The 21,464-nt window shown below is 41.8% G+C and overlaps 1 protein-coding gene across 1 annotated transcript in view; it reads right to left on the bottom strand.

Moving 5' to 3' along the window:
• DAB2IP (DAB2 interacting protein) overlaps positions 1-21,464 on the bottom strand; it is a 527,970-nt gene that overhangs the window by 170,251 nt on the left and 336,255 nt on the right. Inside the window, 2 exon segments of the mRNA XM_030207557.1 lie at positions 7,777-7,875; positions 15,585-15,738. Coding sequence (XP_030063417.1) covers positions 7,777-7,875; positions 15,585-15,738 — 253 coding nt within the window.

Here is a 21,464-nt window from a genome sequence, read left to right on the forward strand (position 1 = left end):
CCGGTTCAAATCCCACTGCTGCTCCTTGTGATCTTGGACAAATCACTTAACCCTCCACTGCCTCAGGTACAAACTTAAGATTGTGAGCCCCCCAGTGTACCTGAATGCAACTCACCTTGAGCTACTACTGAAAAAAGGTGTGAGTAAAATCTAAATAAATGACATATAGGGGAAATTCTATATGTGGAGCCAAACATTAGGCACCACAATAGGGCAAAATTGGCAGATCTGCGCAAACACACAGTTACACGCCCATTTACAGATAGCATGTGTTTCCATATAGATCTGCAAAGGGGTGTGACCATGGAAGGGGCATTTTCTTAAAATGCACACAGTGTTACAGAAGTTGAGGGACTCACGCCGAACTCGTGCGCCAAAGTTTTACACCTGGTTTCGGCTGCTGTGGCTCCTCGCGCCCAAAGTTGAATGTGAATTGCGGTGCTACGCTCCATTCCGTAAAGGGTGTCTATCCTGAAACGCCCATTATAGAATACTGTTCAGTGCTGATTTTTTTTTTCAGTGCCAAATTTTGAGCACCATTTCTAGAAATTTCCCCATAGTGATGCTGAATACATGGAATAAATAAAATACCATGGCTGGCATTTAACTTAGTATAATCACCGTGCAAGGTGAACCAAAAGACCCATATTTTGAAATATTATTAAAAGGTACCACAGTCCTCTGTTTCTTTAAGCTTTAAAGGCAATATACTGGAAAAGCAGTACTGTGTGTCTGAACTTTAGTAATCTGTGTGTTTGAAGATCATGCTTAAGTGAATGAACAGTACATGTGTTCTTTAAATAATCTCAGATGTAAGCATGAAGTACATACATTGACTACAGATATACAGTTTTAAAACTGTAATCCACGTGTATAGTTTTCTCCCTCGGGAACCTCTTTCCTGCAGCTAGAAATGTGACTGTTGTGAAAATAGGAGCACATTAATAACCACATGAAAATCCCTGTAGCCCATTCAATCATTCAACCCATGTATAGTAACCTATTTTTACTCATCTAGATCCAGATTAAGCTTTAGTCTTGAAACCCAGACATCTTCCTTTATCTCTGACACTCCCCCCCCCCCCCCCCCACACCTTTTAAAAGTTTTCTTGTCTCCAGCTGTCAGCGCCAGTGATTCATGCAGGCTGTTCATGCCAACCCCGGAACCTTCTCTCTGATGTAACTTCCTACTTAATGTGGAAGCAGGAAGTAACATCAGAGAGAAGGCTCCAGGGTTGGCGCATGCAGGCTGTATGAATCGCTGCTCGCTGGAAACTAACCGCTACAGACAAGGAAACTTTTAAAAGGTACACTCCATTCCAGCACAAATTAAGCTGGCCCTACTAATAAATGACCCTCAACTCCCGCGGCACACCTATGGACCAGCCGCAGCACACCAATGTGCCATGGCACACTGGTTGAAAAATGCTGCCTGATAGTCATGATGTGTTCCGCCACACATGTTTGTTTATGTATGAATAATTTTATATACCAAGCATCAAGACAAACTTCTCTCAGTGGTTCACACTAAAGTGTCGGCAGTCATGCAAATAAGTGCTAGGCGCTATTCTATAAACAGTGCACTTAAAATGCTTAGCGGGCAACTGTCGGAGGGTGCATACATAGGTGTGCTGCCAAGCGATGGGGTCCTTTTTCCAAGCTGTGGTAAAAAAGGGGTCTTACGATAGTGGCGGAGGCTGTTTTTGCTGCATGCCAGGGCCCTTTTTACTGCAGCAGGTAAAAAGCCCCTAAAAAAGACATGGAAAAGCAGTAAGATTATTCTTACCACGTGGCTATGCAGTGTGTGTGTTTGTTGGGGGGGGGGGGGGGGGTCCTTACCGCCACCCATTGAGGTGGGGACAAGGGCTCCCATGGTAACTGAGCAGCACATGGCACTGCCCGATTACTGCTGGGTTAGTGTTGCTCTAGAAATTATGGAATTATTTTCCGTAGTGCCGGAAATGGTGTGCACTCGAGGCGAACTACCACTGACAGCCATGTTGGGCCAGCAGTAGTTCCAGGTTGCCATGTGGCAACCCTTTAGTAAAAGGGCCCCAATGTGGAGGAGTGGCCTAGTGGTTAGCGTGGTGGACTTTGGTCCTGGAGAACTGGGCTCGATTCCCACTGTAGGCACAGGCAGCTCCTTGTGACTCTGGGCAAGTCACTTAACCCTCCATTGCCCCAGGTACAAATAAGTACCTGTATATAATATGTAAACCGCATTGAACCTGCTATGAGTGGGAAAGCGCGGGGTACAAATGTAACAAAAAAAAAAAACAACTTATAGAATACTATTGGTTGCATGCATTGCATGGTGCCCTTAGGAGCCTCCTCTTGCACCAGCCACTGACCTGTCATGGGTAGGTGCTCCAATGCAGCTGTGTGCTAATATTTAGTCATGCATTTAAGTTATAAACGTGCTCATTTGCAGCACTTAAAATGAGGCACTCATTAACAGAACTGCTGCCATTGTACTTTTCATTTACAGATGCAGAGCCTGAGTGCATGTAAAATGCCCTCTATCAGCCCCATCTCTCTCTCTCTGCATCTGGCCCTTAATTAAGTGTCTTAAGAAGAATGTTCCTCAAACTATGGGTGAGTCATGTGGCCCTTCAGCTAGCTTATTTTATGCTAACAGGTTTTTGAAATACAAAATAACAAAAGAACAAGGGCTACAGGTTTGAGAATAAAAGAGAAAAACACTCTTGAAGCTTTTTTTTTTCTCTGTCAGTTGAGAACATCTCGGCCTCTCATTTCTACATTTTCTTGAACAAACCCATTGACCGTAATCCTATCCTTTCCCTTCCCCCTGTGTTTCTGCTGATGGATAAAAGAAACCTTTGCCCAAATAATTTTGTTTTATCTGTGCTAAAAACAAATCACTGAATTAGAAAACCCCGAGAAGGAAAAACTTTCCTTTTTTTTTTTTTAATTGTTGCTATCTTACACGTAGATCCATGTTTTAATAAGAATAAAATGTATTTTGCATATATATGTTTTACAAAATATTCTCCTCGTTATTTACTTCCCAATGTATGGCTACAGAACAAGTAGTTTGATAGGAAAAGCAACTGCCAGCTATGTACACCTGAATTAATCTTGAGTGTTATAAACCTATTAGGGAAACTGTAGTTTGTACTGCACAGGACGCGGTTTACATTCAAAGAGCTGGGTGCTTGATCTATGTGCCTCATTTCCAAACATCCAGAGTTAAGGAAATTCGCCACGCCAGTGCTTGCTTCCTAACTTGAAGCTCCTAAATTTTTATTCAACTGTATTTAAGCCCCTAAGCTGGATGACTTGCACTGTAAAATCAGTGTTAGGTACCTTGGGGGCAATTCTGTATAGGGTGACAGCATTTGTGACTGTCTCTGGGAAAAGATGACTACAGTAGCAGATCCAAAATGTTGAGAATGTCATGAGTCCATAAGCAGTCTGAAAAAGTTACATGTTTGAACCTCTGTAACGTTTTTTTCCCCTCACATAAAAGGATGTGGGTTGGAGTGTTGTAATACAAATTGTTTGCTCTAACAATTTGTTTCTGGTGACTTTAGTCACCTTTTCCTAGAGATGCTCACATTCAGGCACCAAAATGCACACAAAATGTTGGGCGATAAGCAGTATTCTACAATGGCATCTGTGCGACCAGATACTGTTATAGTATTCTAGCGAAGTCAGCATTTACATAGCAATATTTAGGTGCAACCACTTATGCCTGATCTATGACAGGTGTAAGTGTGCTGTTTATTGTTTATTATGTAATTTATATACTGCCTAATTTGAAAAACAAGCCTAGGCAGTTTAAACGCACAAAAAAATCTAAATAAGTAATATAAAGGAAAAGAACTCCAGTTAAATATAGGAAGGACACAATCATTCCAAGAATCATACATCCAACAAATAAAATAAAATATAGCTGTCTGAGTAGGGTGTTAATTAGACTTCGAAACCATGTCAGTCAAATCTCTCTCCTGCCTGGAATCCCAACGAGTTTCCGAAAACAAGGTTAAAAAAGTATATTTTCGAAGCAATCTTTAAAGTGTGCCAGATTATGTTCCGAGAGGAGAGTTCGAGGGAGATTATTCTAAGGAGAGGGGGCTAAAAATGAAAGAGCTACATTTCTTGTACTTTCCCATTTCGCCCTCGAGGGCCCAAGGAGGACCAGTCTACGCTCATTGATGGATCGTAGACAGCGCACTGGGACATAAGGTATAATATATGAGGCTAAATAATTAGGGAGACCAGTGTGTAATGCTTTATGAGTCAATAATACAATTTTGAACTTGATTCAAAAAGCTAGTAGCCAGTGTAAACACTGAAAAAGCGGAGATAACACAATGGTATCTCCCCCTGTGGTAAAGTAATCGCACAGCCTCGTTCTGTAACGATAGCAAATGTCTTATATTCGCTTGAGTAATTCCTGCAAAAACAACATTACGATAATCAATTTGAGATGTCACAAGAGCAAGGATTAATGTATATTGGGCTTTGAAAGATAAATAGTGACTAAATGTTGATGCTTGGATGTATAACCAACACACCTGTTAGGCACACCCATGACCTGCCCAAACCTCACCCACATGTATGCCCACTTGCAGCTGTGCACTGTAGAATTTAGCTGTTAACTTTATAGAATGGTAGTTTACTACAGTTACGTGCATGTGTGCAAATTTAAGGCAAATAGGGCCAATTAATATCAGCTGGAAACTGAACCAAAGCGGCAATAATTTCTGGCGCAGTTACTGGGGAGCATTCGCATGCTGGTAACAGCACACTTGGAGAAGTGGAGCAGCTGGTGTCACCAGTCCAGCACTAAATGCGAATTTACTAAGCTTTCTTTTTCTATGGAAACAGGATGGGGGAAAGTGGGGAAATGGGACTTGATATACTGCCTTTCTGTGTTTTTTTGCAACTACATTCAAAGTGGTTTACTTATTTGTACCTGAGGCAATGGAGGGATAAGTGACTTGCCCAGAGTCACAAGGAGCTGCAGTGGGAATCGAACCACTAGGCTACTCCTCCAGGGTGGGGGAATGAGAAATCCTTAAGAAGCAGGGGATGCTTCTCCCACCCCATTCCTGAACTTGGTGAGAGCAATGGAGGGGCTGAGAGATGTCTCAGAAGCTGGCTGCCAAATTTTTGGATTGATCCTTAGATTGAAAGGAAAATTTGTCAAGGCCTTTTTCAAAGATTTGCATTTATGATGGTTGCTGTTTTTATATTTTTGTCAACATCTGCCCTTTGAAAATCCAAAAGACTGTAGTTGAATCAAACACTCGATAAGCATGAACCTTGGAGGAATACAGCTGGTAGGAGAGAGAATGTAATCACCACCTCCTTCTTTACTTTTAAGAAAGACATTTTTATTTATTTATTTTACTTATTAGGATTTATTTACCGCCTTTTTGAAAGAATTCACTCAAGGCGGTGAACAGCAATAGACAATTACAGCTGTAAAAATATTCAAATAACATCACAAAGTATGGCATAGTATACTACTTACAATGTCAACAATATGTAATAGAACATTTTAATAGACATCATAAGGTATAAGGAAAGATGGAACATATAGATAGGTAACAGAGTAAGAGAAGCTAGAAAATAAGGTGATTAGGGGTCCTGCTTACTAAGCCGGGTTAACATTTTTAATGCGCATTAACTGTGTATGTGCCTACAACATCCCTTTAGGCACCTACACGGTTAGCGCACGCGCTAATTGTAGGCATATTAAAAATACCAACATGCCTTAGTAAACAGGGCCTAAAAGAGGAGTTACAAAATAAGGTGACTAATTTAAAGAAAGTTGAACATGAGGTCAGAGAGATGATTAAACATTATCTCAGCTAGGGTAAGAGTGGATATACATGTCCACCTGCAGTATGTGCAGCCTGTGTCACTCCTTGTGTGTGTGAGAGAGACTAAGAAGTTAGTTACTTCTTCCACTGAATGGATATGGACCTGGCAGCAGCTATTCCCATTCCTTCACAACTCTGGGAATATTTCCCTTAATAAAGCTATTTTGGAGAAAATAAAAACAAATCATTGCCTTTGCTGCATCCAATATATAATGCAAAATGGACACCAACTCCTCAACGTCAGCCAGATTTTGGTTGTATCAACGTAATCTCTTAGCTTTAGTTGAGATGATCTTACAGTACCTCCATTTTGCCTTATCATTGATGTCCAAATCAACAATCTGATCTTGGAATGTGTCCAGAGGCAGAGTTAATGGTATCATAAATGTTGAGTGGCAGGGCCGCTGAGAGACTGGGCCAGGCCTGGGGCAAGGCTGCCCCCGGGGCCCCGCCCCTTCACCCGCCCCCCTCCGTCCGCCACCGGGCCGGGCCCCCTGCATTGAAATCACAGCGCCTCTCACCTCCATGTGAAAGCGTTGCAGGCAGCAGCAGATCACCTCCCTTCGGGCCTCCTTCCCTCCCCGTGTGTCGCCCTCACGGAAGTTACATCAGACGAGGACGGGACACAGGGAGGGAAGGAGGCCCAAAGGGAGGTGATCTGCTGCTGCCTGCAGCGCTTTAACACGGAGGTGAGGCGCTGTGATTTCAACGCAGGGGGCACGGCCCAGTGGCAGACGGTCGACAACGGAGGGCGGATGGGACTGTGGCGCCAGGCCCCCCTTGGAGACCCAGGCCCGGGGAATTCTGGCCCCCCTGCCCCCCTCTCGGTGGCCCTGTTGAGTGGAATGACAAGATCTTACTAGAGTCTCCGGAGAGCTGAAATGATGAAAGACTAAAGAAGGTACTGACATTTAAATTTAAAATTCTTAATTTTTCAGCTTGAAGAAGGGATATATGATAGAGGTTTATAAAATCATGAGCGAGTGTATAAATTGTACTAGAACTAGAAGACACTCCATGAAGCTAATAGCAAAGCAGATCTTCAATGTATGAAACTATTTAAGAAATTTTTATTTTTTTATTTTACAATCAACATCCAATTTAGGGCCCCTTTTACTAAGCTGCGGTAAAAGTGGCCCTGCGCTAGCGGCAGCACAAGTTTTTGCCGTGCTCAGAGTCCCCTTTTACCACAGTGGGTAAAAAGGAGCAAAAAAAGAAATGGCCGTGCGGTAAATTCACACGGCCATTTTGGGGGGAGCACTTACCGCCACACATTGAAGTGTTAGTAAGAGCCCCCACACTAACCTGGCGGTAACCCCCCCTTCCTGTGGTATAAATTTTTTAAAAATTGTGACAGTGCCGGAAATGCGCGCTGGGGGCGGAACTACTGCGGGCAGTTCTGGGTTGCCACGCGGCAAACCCTTTAGTAAAAGGGTCCCTTAATCTGTGAAATGAATTGCCAGAGAATCTAGTCAAGGTTAATAGTATAACAGGATTTTAAAAGATTTGGACAAGTTTGTGGCATACAGGTCCATTAAAATGTTTATGCAAGCAGGCAGACATCTTCCCACTGAGATCTCCTGGTGACTGCAAGATAACCTGACATAGCTATTGTCTGAGACAGAATGCTGACTTCAGTGGACATTTGGTCTAACTCAGCATGACACTTTTGATACTCCTGTGTTAAGTCTGATTTCTCTCAGCTAGTAAAATGAGCAATGATCTGGGGCGGGGTGGGGGGGGGGGGGGGGGGGACACAGCACAGTTCTGCAGAGGATAGGAGCCAGGATGTTTCTTGTAAATATATATTGCAGAAGCCACAATTATAACAATATGTCCCCTGCTGCTACTGTGCAGAGGGTTATAAAACGTAGTAATGAGGAAAAAGACTATTACTGAGGTAATATTTCAAATCCTTTACCTTATTTGGGTGTACAGCACGCCTTAGGTTTTCCATCCATTTATCTCGTTCTGCTGCAGAACGACAAGAAAAGCACTTACTACCCGATGAAGTAGCCACCTGCATGAAAAGAAAAGGCAGTTACTTCATGACAGGTATCTTATAGCTTCACCGTGTTGCTGTGTGTTCGCTGCCATAAAGGTCGTTTGCATATGTGAAGCAGGTTTCACACACTGAGAGGCATTTTATAATAATTACACCTCCCCCAACCACCACACACACATTTTCACCCTATTGTTTAAAAAAAAGATAATTCATCAATCTCTGATCCTGCTTTCAGCTCTGCTAAATCCATGCCTGAGATGTATCAGAGTACATGGTGTTCTGCCCGACAGCACCTGCTTCACTTTTACCCAAATTTATAATGGTGGAGGTGGCAAACTAGAAAGCATTTCCAGAAGCACCAGACGTGAACAGAATTGCTGAATGCAAGTAAAAAGTAGGATCTTAATTGTTTTACATTTGATGGCCAGTGATTAGAAATGAATGCTTTCTATAATGCATGTTTACCATTCCAAGTCCTTTCAAACTAGATTTCTTTTATTATCACATGTTGTTCTTTCCTTTGAGTCACTAGGGCAGGCTTTTTTCATTTATGCTGTTTTTCAATAGATGAGTTTCTTGTCTCTATGTGAGCACAATACCACTTGACTGATGGAAGCACACACACACACACACACACACATACACACACAAAAGTCTATCCTTATTTTGCTCAGTTGAAGTCAACAACATTCTTCATGGAATCAGCTGGAGCCCATCTCCCCGGGCTCTTGTTACAGGAAAAATTCTGATAAACAGAACATGCCCAAAGAAATCTGTAAGGGCCTTTTCCATTTCTCCTCCTCCTCTCCAGGTGCCAAGACTGCTGCTGCCTTCATGCTAGATTAGAGTCCACAAGACAATCCCAGCAGGCAGCATAGTTCTCATGAATTTTCAAAGGAAAATTGTGTATAGGGTGTCTATACAGCTCCAGCTGAAGCAGCCCTGATTTTACCCCATAAATACAAGCAAAATGTGTGTATGTGTGTGGTGGGGGGGGGGGGGGGGGGGGGGGGGGGGGTTTGCCCAGATATCCATACAGGTAGAAACCAGGACTGGCAAAGCCTCTGTCCCTTTTTGGCAAAGAATGAAGTAGATACCCTATTATTGTCATACAATTTATTTATTTTATTTGTTACATTTGTATCCCATATTTTCCCACATATTTGTAGGCTCAATAATAACAGGAACTATTTGCAAATGTCTTTCTGGTATTAAACAGGCTGCCCAAAGCAGTGTATATAAATAAATACAAGAGCAAGGAAAAAAAAACCCATATAAACCCACCAACCAAATAAATAAAGTGATACAAACTAAGTACAAAAAAAATCTATAAGCAAAAAATACCAATCTGGCCTGTAATCTAGGAGCATGAACTGAATTCTGGGATAGAAACACATTCCTCTATTTAAAATATTTTATGTAGTTCTTCCTCAGTCAAAGCCATCCATCCACAGCATTGCACATCACTGCACTCCATAAACTACTGTAAAAACAATATTAACTCACATATTCTGATGACTGAACACATCAAGAAACAGGACAGTAATGGACAGGAAACCCCGTATTTCTCTGATTAAAAAGAAAAACCGCAGAAATCTGTTAGATTTTTCGCCTATAAGTATGTAGAGATCCTGGCGTCCTGCTTTAAAGGTGATCAAAATGACACCTAGAGGCTCTACTAGTATAATTTATTTTACCATGATATCACTGGATAGAGAAGTGGTCACTGTGAGTAGTATTATGATGATGGGAGAAGATTAGTTTAGAAGGAAACGTCGATCCAAATTTATATCTTTGGTTCCTGAACTCCTCTGCTGCTTATCTCCATATGAGGGGAGAACCCAAAGCACCCAGCCTTCTAAGCCCAAGCAAACACAGGAACCCTTTACCAAGCTGTTGTAAGCTTAACATGACTTATCACTGGACACGCTCAGGCATCCTGTAGTAAGTTTTAATTTTTGTTGGAGGGGGCATTTCTGGGGGGCAGAAAGTAGGCATTCCTGGGCTACTCAAGTTAGTGCAGCTACTTTACTATGCACTAAGGAGTCCTTTTACTAAACTGCGGAAAAAAATGGCCCTGCAGTAGTTGCTTTTCACACGCGCCAGGGCCTTTTCTAACGCAGCGGGTGAAAAGCCCCTAAAAAAATGGCCAAGCGGTAAGAATACTCTTACCATGTGCCCATGGGAGGGGGAAAGCACTTACTGCCATCCACTGAGGTGACGGTAAGGTCTCCTGAGGTAACCAAGCAGTGCGTGGCAATGCCCGATTACTAACACGCTAATAAATTTATAAATATTTCACAGTGTGCCAGAAATGGTGAGTGCTCGAGCTGGAGCTACCACCGGTAGCTGCGTTGGGCCGGCAGGTAGTTCCGGGATAGTGTGCGGTAAGCCTGCGTTGGGCTTAACAACGCTTTGTAAAAGGGCCCTAACTGGTTAGTGCAGGATTGGCGCATAAGCCCTTATTGCCTACAAAATAGGTGTCGGTAAGTGCACACATGCTAATTTTAAAAAATTTAATACACACAGTAACATAGTAGATGACGGCAGAAAAAGACCTGCACGGTCCACCCAGTCTGCCCAACAAGATAAACTCACATGCCACTTTTTGTGTATACCTTACCTTGATTTGTACCTGTCTTTTTCAGGGCACAGACTGTATAAGTCTGCCCAGCACTACCCCCCACCTCCCAACCACCCGCCCTGCCACCCACCACCGGCTCTGGCACAGACCGTATAAGTCTGCCCAGCACTATCCCCACCTCCCAACCACCAGCCCTGCCTCCCACCACCGGCTAAGCTTCTAGGGATCCCTTCCTTCTGAGGAGGATTCCTTTATGTTTATCCCACGCATGTTTGAATTCCGTTACCGTTTTCCACAAACAGGAAAATGAGCCATTTTACTGCTGCAATAAAAACAGTTTTAGCGCCGGGAAAAACCCACACAAAGGCAAGCTAAGGCCACTTTTTACCGCAGCCTAGTAAAAGGACCCCATAAGAAATAAAGACACCTGCCTGCCCTAGCCAGGACAATCTATAAGGAGAAACCAGGAAGCCTGTAAAGTGACAGCAGCCACTTGATTTCTGCCTCTGCTATTGTTATAGGTAAGCTCATTGGTTCAGGACACCAGTACCGGACTGGGCTAACTTACTGACTGAGGGCCTCTTTTACAAAGCTGCTCTACCGATTCTCGGTGCGGCAAACGAGAGGAAGCCCATTCAGTTTCTATGGGTTTCCTCTTATTTGCCGCGTGGTTTTGTAAAAGAAGCCCTGTGTGAAGTGAGCAGCCTGTGTGGACTAACTCTTACAGCCTCCTGGTTTTGTCAATCCAGTCCCTGGTCCCAAACCAATAAATTCTTTATATGAGCACTCCTCCCCTATAGTCTCCAGGCTTATACCTCGGACTCCCTTTGCAAATATAACTTAGCAATTTATAACAGCATTACTGATCAATGGATTGGGTGTCTCCTAACTGTTAATGCCCTTTGGGAGTGAAGATTGCCAGAAATGTTGAGTGCCTGAAGACAAGACAGAGTATTAGTTTCCAGCAAAATATCTTTTCTCATCTGAAGGTTTACGCACTGCAGGCCAATATTTGCAATAGGAGGAGTAGATTTATATCATCACAATTGCTAATTAAGCATGACATTTTAATAAGCAGGGTGAATATCCCTCAAGTGTCCTTGTCTTTTTTTGTGAAATTTCCCTTGTATGTGATTGCTCTTGAGGTGATTTCAATAAAAAGATCTAAAGAATCAATACAGAACATAAGAGAGTAGTAGAAGATGGTTATGTCTCACGTCCAAAAATCGGAGCAATTCACCCTTTGAAGCTATGGTGTGAGTTAAATCCACTATCCCTTCCCTTCTTAAAAAATACCACTTGTCTTTATTTTTTCCCTGAATTCATTGATCTGTACCATAAAATTAAATGTGATTTTACTTGGCTGGAAATGAATTCTTTGTGTAAATGCAACAACTGTGTAACGCATGTCTGAAAAAAAATGTTAAAAGTTTAAATAAAAAATAAAGTAAAATGAAAAAAAAAAAGTGATTTTATCATAACCATTAGTTCCCTCCTCCCATTTATCTTAGACATGTGGGGGGTAATTTAGAAAGTTTGTTTTGAACGATAATAACCAGTAAGATTAATCTGTTCTCTTTGTTTTATTCATAAGAATTGTATTTCCAGGAAATGTCCTGCCTCTTTAGCACATGTAATCTGCATTGAACCGAAAGGTATATAGCGGAATATAAGTGTATTGTTAATGATAATGTTCATGTTTAAGGTCTAAATAAAAATGTCCTTTTTAGACATGGGTGTTTCAATTATTGCTTTTCGATTCTTCCCATTCGATTATTGCTGCTGGACATCCTAATTTTGGGCCCTCTCTAGTCCTGCCCAAAATATGTCCCTTTGTTATTTTGATGAACTGCAGTATAGAACATCCAAATTCTGTCGTTCCAAAATTTGAATTTGGATGTTTTTGGCAGATCGACTGTTTTTTTGCCATTTTGAGACGTTCATGTGCTTTGAAAATGATGTTTTGATATTTTCTTCTGGAGTCTAAATATACCATGATAAATGAAAAATCAGATTATGTACAGGAAATATAATTTCTATGAAATATTTAATACTACAGTCTAAATGGTATATTTTCCTAGTTTTCTAATTTATCAAGTGGATATATGCAAATTATTAACATGTATTACATGAAATCAGGCACATAGCCAGACCTCAATTTTTTTTTGGGGGGGGGGGCTGAGCCCAAAGTGTGGGATGGGGGGGGGCAAACTTTGCCCAATTTCCCTGCTGCTCTCCACCCTGCCAGCAGAAGCCTTCCTCCAGCAATTTCGCCACTGTGCTGTCTGTCCTGCTCCCCCCACACGCATGCTCGATTTTAATGAAATTGAGCATGAACAAAGCCTCGCACATGCTCAATTTCACTAAAACCAAGCATATGCATGGGGGAGGGGAGAAGCAGGGTAGGCAATGAGGCGGTGAACATCGCTGGAGGAAGGAGACTCCTGTCAGCCAAACCAGCAGACTTTGGGGAGGCCCCAATCCAAATTGTGGGGGGACCCAGGACCCTAAGGCCCCCCATGGCTACATCATTGCATGAAACAATTTTTACTTTGAAAAAATTCTGGTGCCAGAAATGTGTTCATTGTAGGTAAAAAAAAAAATTTTTAACTAATTTTTTTTTGCTCTCTGAAATGCTGTTCAGTTTTGCATCTGCAGAAATTCTTCAGGCAAAGTCTGGAATACGTTGCTCATGTCCAGAATTACATTTAAAACAAGTTACTCAGAAAACTGTATTCTGATAGTATTGAAGGTTCTTGCCCAAAAGTTCTCCTTTGGAAGCAAAAGGAAAACAGTATTAAATGATCTGAGCCTCTGTTTGCCTGAACGGACCATGGTATTTTTCCCACCAGTTTTTCATTTTGTTAGATTTTTAAAGAAGCTTCAGTAAACAGCTGTTATTCAGTGTGTGCGTATGTCATGCAGCTCTGCTACGCCAAATTCATTTTCTCTATTGAATGGAATATAATTTAAAGCAGTGTAATTCTGGCCATCTGTATGCTTATGTCTACAGAAAAGAAATCTCTCTGAATCTGGCCAGTAGTTATCACTATTGGGAAATGAATGAATGAAACTCTCTTCCCAACCCCCAAAATCTTCTACAAACTGTCCTCCCCCACACGTACTTTTTACTTTTATGTCATTTGATAACACGCTTCACCAAAAGAGTCTGACACATGGAACAAAAAATTCTATGAAACCTCCCTCATCACCTCCACAACCCAATGAAACAAGTATCATAAAATACAAAATGCTCCCTCACCTGCAGCAATTAAATCTCCTGATTAACTAGAAGCCTTGGAATAAAACTAGGTTTTTAAACTTCCTCTTAACAGGGGGATGAAACCTGTCAAGATCTAAGTCCACTGGTAAAGCATCCCACAGTTCAGGACCACACACCAAAAAGGCATATAGTATCTGGTCTGCTGGCACCTGGAGGAAAAATTGCCAAGATGAATTAAGATCCTGCAAAGGCTGATAAACCTGAATTAAAGATCATAAATGTGATGGTCCATCACAGAACAGGTCTTGAAATACCAGACAAAGGATTTTAAACTGCTTTCTTTTTAGATCCCAAGTTCAGTCATTGATATGCAAGTCCTATTTTAAACTGTGAATGCTGAGTGAGGCTTTTCTTGCCCAGATCAGATTTTGCTACATTTTTGCAGGCAATCGTATTGAATGGGTTGGATTATTCTGTCATCATTTATTTGGGGCTGCCTGTTTCTTGTATTCAGTTGCTCCAAATTGTTCAGAACTTGCCAGTGTGATTATTATTTAGCCTGCCAAGGTCTGAGCACATTAAGATGTATCTGAAGGGACTCCAATGGCTGTCTGTTTACCATGTGAAATTTAAGCTGTTTATGATGGCTCACTGTGTGCTTTATCAGGCCTGTTCTTTTTATTTACGAAATGCTGTACAGTGGTATGTACCATCGCAGACACTGCAGTCAGCAACAGCTTGTGATCTTATTGTACCTCCTTTGTAAGGTTTGCAGATGGAAGTGACAAGAAAGGGAACATTCTCTGTCACTGGACTGATTGACTGGAACAAATTGTCACTTAGGATAAAGAAAGAGTCTGATTTGGTTGTATTTAAAAACGTCTGTTAAAGGACCACTTGTTATGTCTGGCCTATTATGCACCTACTGAATAAGGACCTTGCTGGATCTTTGCCTAGTTTGTCTTTTTTGAGAACTGAATTGTATTAGTTGTTTTATGCAAACTGTTTATGTGTTTATTATGTGTGTTTTTATTGTACTCTGCCCTAGATAAGGGCGGATTATAAGTAATAAATCTAAATCTAAACAGAATCCATTATTCAATGGGCAACTAATGGAGGGATGACAGAATAGGTTCATATGCTTTAAAATTCATTAATAACCAAACTGCAGTATTGTGGACCAGTTGAAGTCATTGTAACTGATACTTTGGAAGGTATTACAATAAAGCGGCCGAGATAAAACAAACACATGGACCAATATAGTCAAATCTTTTCTATAAGTGAAAACTGAATCCATCACAATAGACGAACTACAAAAGACACTTTCACCATTGGGGAAAATTGGTTCACCAAAGACAAGTCACTGGCTATCAATACACCTAGGTTCCTAACCATCCCTTTACAATTCAGTGGAATGCCATCAATAGATGGTAATGCCAACAACTTGCGGCAGCTTCTGCAGGTTTGAGTTTTAATTGTGCCAAGTTAAACCAACAGACTTCATTCATTACCCTGGATAGTACTTGTAGATTAATTCTCACCAATTTTCACTATAACTGGATGTAACCTGCAAACAAATGACATGACATCCCATGTCAACAACATAACTTCAACAAAGGACTCACGTGTAAGTTCGAGTAATGGTGATACTACCAAAATCCTGTGGCAAGCCATACATTTTTCTCCTGCCAGGATGTTCCACTGAGTTCTGGCCAACGTAAATAACAATAACCAAGAATACACAGTGCCAGCCCAACTTAAATCAGCCAATCTTTGCAAACGTAATGAATAGAATTATAATGCGTTCTAAACTCCATGAGCATACACACCTCTTTTTTTAGGCACCCCTCCCATTTCCTACCTCCAATCAGACACCACAATCCAAGTTGCTTAAACCAGTCAAATTTGAAATCTTACCTCAAAGCAATAATCCTGGCCTAGAATGCTACTGTGAACAGGTTTGATGACGACCTCTTCCTCCATACTGAGATCCAGAGCCTCAACAGCACTACTGGGACTGAGCAAAGATTCGTGGGATCTCGATTCTTTCAATCTCGGCATTAGATGTGATCTGAGGAAAGATGATAAAGGTCACATTATTATAGTGTTTCACTAGGTAACTGTTCTTATCAGTTATTTTGAATTAGTGGTTCTCAAAATATCCACAAGGAAGAGGAATGAAAGAAATCTGCATACAATGGAGGCACTATACACAAATGTGTCTCATGTATATTCATAGTGGATACCCTTGAAACCCAAATGGGTGTCTTGAGAACTGGAATAAGAGCCACCATTCAAAGTGATTCTTTTATCAACTATCACATCAGTATTTAACTGAAAGTAACTAAGTCTGGGGACTCTTGTTCTGTTTCTTTAAAATGGTTAAGAAGAAGTTTACTTCACTCTAGGTGTTATAAAACAGAAATAATAATAATCATCATTATATAACTGGTCAAGGATGTTTTCAGCAAAGGCATGTATTTAAGAGGAAATTGATTTTGTCTGTTAGAAAATTTCATATGTTCTCCTTGTTCAGCTTTTGTACTACAACATGGTATCATAAAACCCAAAGAAAGTAGTAGCAGTCATTTCAAACATCTTTATTTAGGAATTCCTCTTGTTGGTCCAACCAAGAAATTATATCTTACAAAGAGTGTTGTTTTTATCCAGCATCAAACACAGATTCTGGATTGTTACATCAAAGAGTGATACTATGACAATTCCCTTTCTAATATGACATATACTCTCCTATCCTGACCCTTCATCTTCAAGAGTTTCCTTCATTAAGGAATGATTGGCTAGACTATTTACACTTCTTTCCCATTAAGGAGAGTTTTTAAGTAATATTATGTATTACTGCTCACGTTAGCACAGTCAAATTAAGAAAAATCACAACTGTCCAGCAATGTGTTGCTAATTCTTTCAACCCTTCAGCAAATGTTTCCCCCACAGGTTTATACTCATTCTGGTGAAGGAACAATCACTAATTTTGAGTGGAAAATCAGTTGTACCGAGAGTAGCATGTACTCCCCCTCCTGCAAGTCAGGAGAAAAGCTCCCGTCTACACGAAAAATGACAGCACATGAAGACCTGCATGGTCCATCCCATCTTCCCAGCATCTGCCAACTCTGCCTCTACTATTCTCATTGTACACACTGCTCTCGCTGGCAGGTTTGCTGTAGGGGGGGAATGGGGGCCTGCCAGCATGCAAATGCATGCTGGACAGGGCTCACCATTCCTCCCCAATGATCTGCAAACCCTAACGCCAGCTCAGAGCTGGCATAGGGTTTGTCGCAGCCAGCGACCCAATCTTTGGCACGCTGGACACTGATCATTGGGGATGAATGCGTTAAGCGCTGATTAGCATGCATTTGCAAGCTACTTGCGCTAAGAGCCCTGTTTAGCAGGCATTTGCATACTACTTGTGCTAAGAGCCCTCGAGCGCGTTGTTTCACACGCTCAAGGGCTCTGATCATGGGGCGGTAGCAAATGCCGGCGCTAGTATGGCGCTAACAGCCTCTAGCGCCGGCGTTTGCTTTTGATCATCTGCCTGTAAGTATTTAGCATAGTAATAAGCTGAACATCCTGTAACTAGCTGACTACCACACCAGCCTTTTGCATCTGCTGTCTACCTATGAATGGCAAAGCTGAAGCTTTGGCGGATCTGGTTAGTTTAGCAAATTTATCAAAATAGCTGTGCAGGAGACACACTGCCTGAGAAGGAGGGGTGTTCACTAAAAGTGAGTTATAGTATACACTTATCAGTTTAATGTCTAATCCCCTCCAACCCTTTATAATTGTTTCATGGAAATGTATTTACAAGAAAACAAGGTATCCAGGCAATTGTAAGAATAAACATGAATAAATATTAACATGGGGGAAAATGAATTATTGTAGAAAATCTCTGTTCGGTATTCAAAAATGTGAAATACTCTCTCTTAGTGCAGAGCTAGAAAATCTAAGGGAATTGTATTGACCTTAAGTAAAGAATTCATTATTTCATTACCATATTGTATCTCGAGCTGTTCATGGTATCTGTGTATTGCCTATTCTACTGTTCATCTGCTTTCTCTCGTAACTCAATCGCTACGAAAGAGAATATGTTGCTCTTTACAATGTAATATGCAATAATACAATACAATGAATTTTATAATGCAGAATTCTGTACAGAATCCTTCAATCTGAATGTATATGTTATTTTATATCAACCAGGAGCAATTCACTAAATATGACTGCTTCACAGACTCAGACATTATTAGTGAAGCAGAAGTCACAAATCTCTTATGCCATATGGTACAATCATTCCAAACTGGTGCCTGGCTCCCATAGTCATTCCAATTCCACAACTTGCTAAATATATAAATTGACTGAACCATTGTAATTATAATATGGCTTATTAAAATGAAATTGGAGTCTTAACATCTTAAAATGGTATTTTTAAAAAAGCAGTAAGGCATGCATTAAAGATTATGTCTTAGGCACATAGAGGGGCATAATTGAAAGAGGCGCCCACGTTTTCCTGAGAGAGGTGTGGAAACCCATATTATCGAAACAAGATGGGTGTCCATCTTTCATTTCGATAATACGGTCGGGGACGCCCAAATCATGGAATTAGAGATGGTCGTTCCCGATTTTCGGCGATAATGGAAACTAAGGATGCCTATCTCAGAAACGACCAAATGCAAGCCCTTTGGTTATGGGAGGAGCCAGCATTCGTAGTGCACTGGTCCCCCGACATGCCAAGACACCAACTGGGCACTCTAGGGGGCACTGCAGTGGACTTCAGAAATTGCTCCCAGGTGCATAGCTCCCTTACCTTGCGTGCTGAGCCCCCCAAAACCCACTCTCCACAAATGTACACCACTACCATAGCTCTTATGGGTGAAGGGGGCACCTACATGTGGGTACAGTGGGTTTGTGGTGGGTTTTGAAGGGCTCACATTTACTACCACAAGTGTAACAGGTAGAGGGGGATGGGCCTGGGTCCGCTTGCTTGAAGTGCACTGCACCCACTAAAACTGCTCCAGGGACATGCATACTGCTGTCATGGAGCTGGATATGATATTTGAGGCTGGCATAAAGGCTGGAAAAAATATTTTAAAAACATTTTTTTGAGGGTGGGAGGGGGTTAGCGACCACTGGGGAGTAAGGGGAGGTCATCCCCGATTCCCTCCAGTGGTCATCTGGTCATTTAGGGCACATTTTTGTGGCTTGGTCGTAAGAAAAAAAGGACCAGGTAAAGTCGCCCAAGTGTTCGTCAGGAACGCCCTTCTCGTTTCCATTATTGATCAAGGACGCCCATGTGTTAGGCACGCCCCAGTCCCGTCTTTGCTACGCCTCCAACACACCCCCATGAACTTGGTCATCCCCGCGACGGAAAGCAGTTGAGGATGCTTTCCATTTGGGTGACCCTGTGAGAAGGATGCCCATCTTGCGGACCTCCAGCCCAGCGACACACAGTTCTACTCCCTCAACTTCAACCTCAAAATCAATCCAGACAAAACTAATATCCTATGGCTGGGGAACTGCCCTCTTGAACCTCCAAGTACCCTCTTAGACTTAGTAAGCTTGGCCATACCACTAAAAAGGGAAATTAAGATCCTGGTAATCTGGTTAGACTCATATCTAACTATGTATACGCAGATAAACAATGTAATAAAAAAAAGGTTTCTACAAACTGAAACTGCTCAGGCACATAAAATACCTCCTTAACCCCACACACGTTCAGATCGTGGTTCAAGCCATGGTTCTCTCGGGCCTTGATTACTGCAACACAATATATTTGGGTTTACCAGAGAAAGCAATACAAAAACTACATATAGTCATAAATGCAGCTGCAAAACTAATAGACAATGGTCGCTGGACCAATCACGCCACCTCTTTCTTAATAAAACTATGCTGGCTCCCCCTTAAGGCAAGAATAGAATTTAAAATCCTCATCACAATCTTCAAAAGCCTCTATGGTCTAACACCATCACATCTACCAAGATCATCACCTAGATCCATTCAGGATATCAGACTAATACCACCAAATCTGCAGGTCAACATGACAATAGGGGGTAAAGAAGCGGAGCTTTGGAATTTTCTTCCACAAAAAATTAGACAGATCTCAGAATATATGAGCTTGAAGGTAACTCAAATCCTGGCTCTTCCAAAAATATTTGGGAGCCAAACTTTCCACCCTATCACTAGACATTACTTAATCTTAAGACTCTTTCCCTAGGATTCCTAAACAGCCCTTAACCCTCAGTATGACTGTACTTCTTAAGGCTACCTCTTAATATGTCTTATACTACTTGTTAAATTTTAATTTTTACACAATTGACACTACCTGTTTTATCTAACTATCCAATCATGTAACCATTTATTGTGTATGACTCTAATCACGTAACCATATATTGTGCAAGATTTTATCTCTCTGTAAAATGATTGGTTACTATTGATTCTCAGTTGATTGTACTCCACCTAGAACTTAATGGCTAAGCGGATTATAAATTCCCAAATTAAATTAAATTAAAATCCACCAGCTGCAGCACCTCCCAGATCTGCTGCCAGCGGAGGAGGAAGAGGGAGAGGAACAAGAAGGAGGAGATGGAGATGAGGAAGACGATGGGCTTCACACAGCAGCAGCCCCCACAACACCAACCACTCCCCCCCCCGACCCCTTATGCCACCCCAGGAGCAGCTAGACCAGCATCAGGAGGGGGTTGTAATCTCTGAAGAAAAGGACAATAGTTTCTTGCACCTTTCCTCATCCTCCCAAACACAGACAGCTGAGGCTCTAATAATTCCAGGGGCAGCTACAGCTGCAGGTATAGATGTATGTAGCCCTGCACCTGCAACTAGAACTGAAGCTATGCTGGAGAGGTTGAGGTTAAAGTTTGAAGCCATTGAACGGCGACAAAAGGCCCTGGAAGCCGGTCAGGCCAGGCTCGAGCATGCTCTAGGGCGCATCTCATGTAGCCTACAACATGCTGGGGATCCTGTGACCTGACCCCTCTCAGGATCCTTAGTCTGCCCCATTTCCTGTGCAGCTCCTGCTGCTCTTGGGGTGGGCCTCCATCCCATCCCTCTGCCCTCAGTGATCCGTTCCCTTTCCCTAACCCTTTTTGTTCTTTGTACATAGTTGTATATATTATTTTTTACAAGTATTTTACAAATTTATGTACATTTTGTTATAATTTTATTAATTTGTCTTATCTTATTTTTTATCACATATATTTTTTTAATTATAGAAGAGTTCTTTGTTGATATGGGTGTCCTGTGTTTTCATTTCAATGCCCATGGTTGCTCTAATATCAAGGTTTTAAGGCAACTACACAGGTTTCATGCTCACAGTGAAGAGCAGAAGAGAGGGAGGGAGGGAAAAGGAGTACTGCCACTATGCCCTGTCTGATACATGTGTCACCTGCACAGTTTAACAAGAATTCTCACATTAGCATCACATGCTGGATCCAGGCATGGTGTGAACCCCTATCATGTTGAAAATTCAAACTACTTGAAAAACCATGTCTTGTACCTGGACTGGACCCAGCAGGTAGGCTAAAGGGCACACCCTACTAGGCCCACATACACAGATTCTCTATTAATGTCTGAGCACACAGACAACAATCTCAGAATAATCTACTCAGGACCTATATGCCACACTATGCTACAAAAGGTTGTCCCAGAGGCATCTGACAGAACAGCTCCAATAGATGGGTCTGCGATACTAAGAAAAATAGATACTGATAGAAGTTGGTACAGCTGCTACAGTGGGGCTTCAAGCCGGTTCTATAGCTTCTGAAGCTGCTGTGC

Source organism: Microcaecilia unicolor, chromosome 6, assembly GCF_901765095.1.
Source record: "Microcaecilia unicolor chromosome 6, aMicUni1.1, whole genome shotgun sequence".
In the NCBI taxonomy this organism is placed as follows: Eukaryota; Metazoa; Chordata; class Amphibia; order Gymnophiona; family Siphonopidae; genus Microcaecilia; species Microcaecilia unicolor.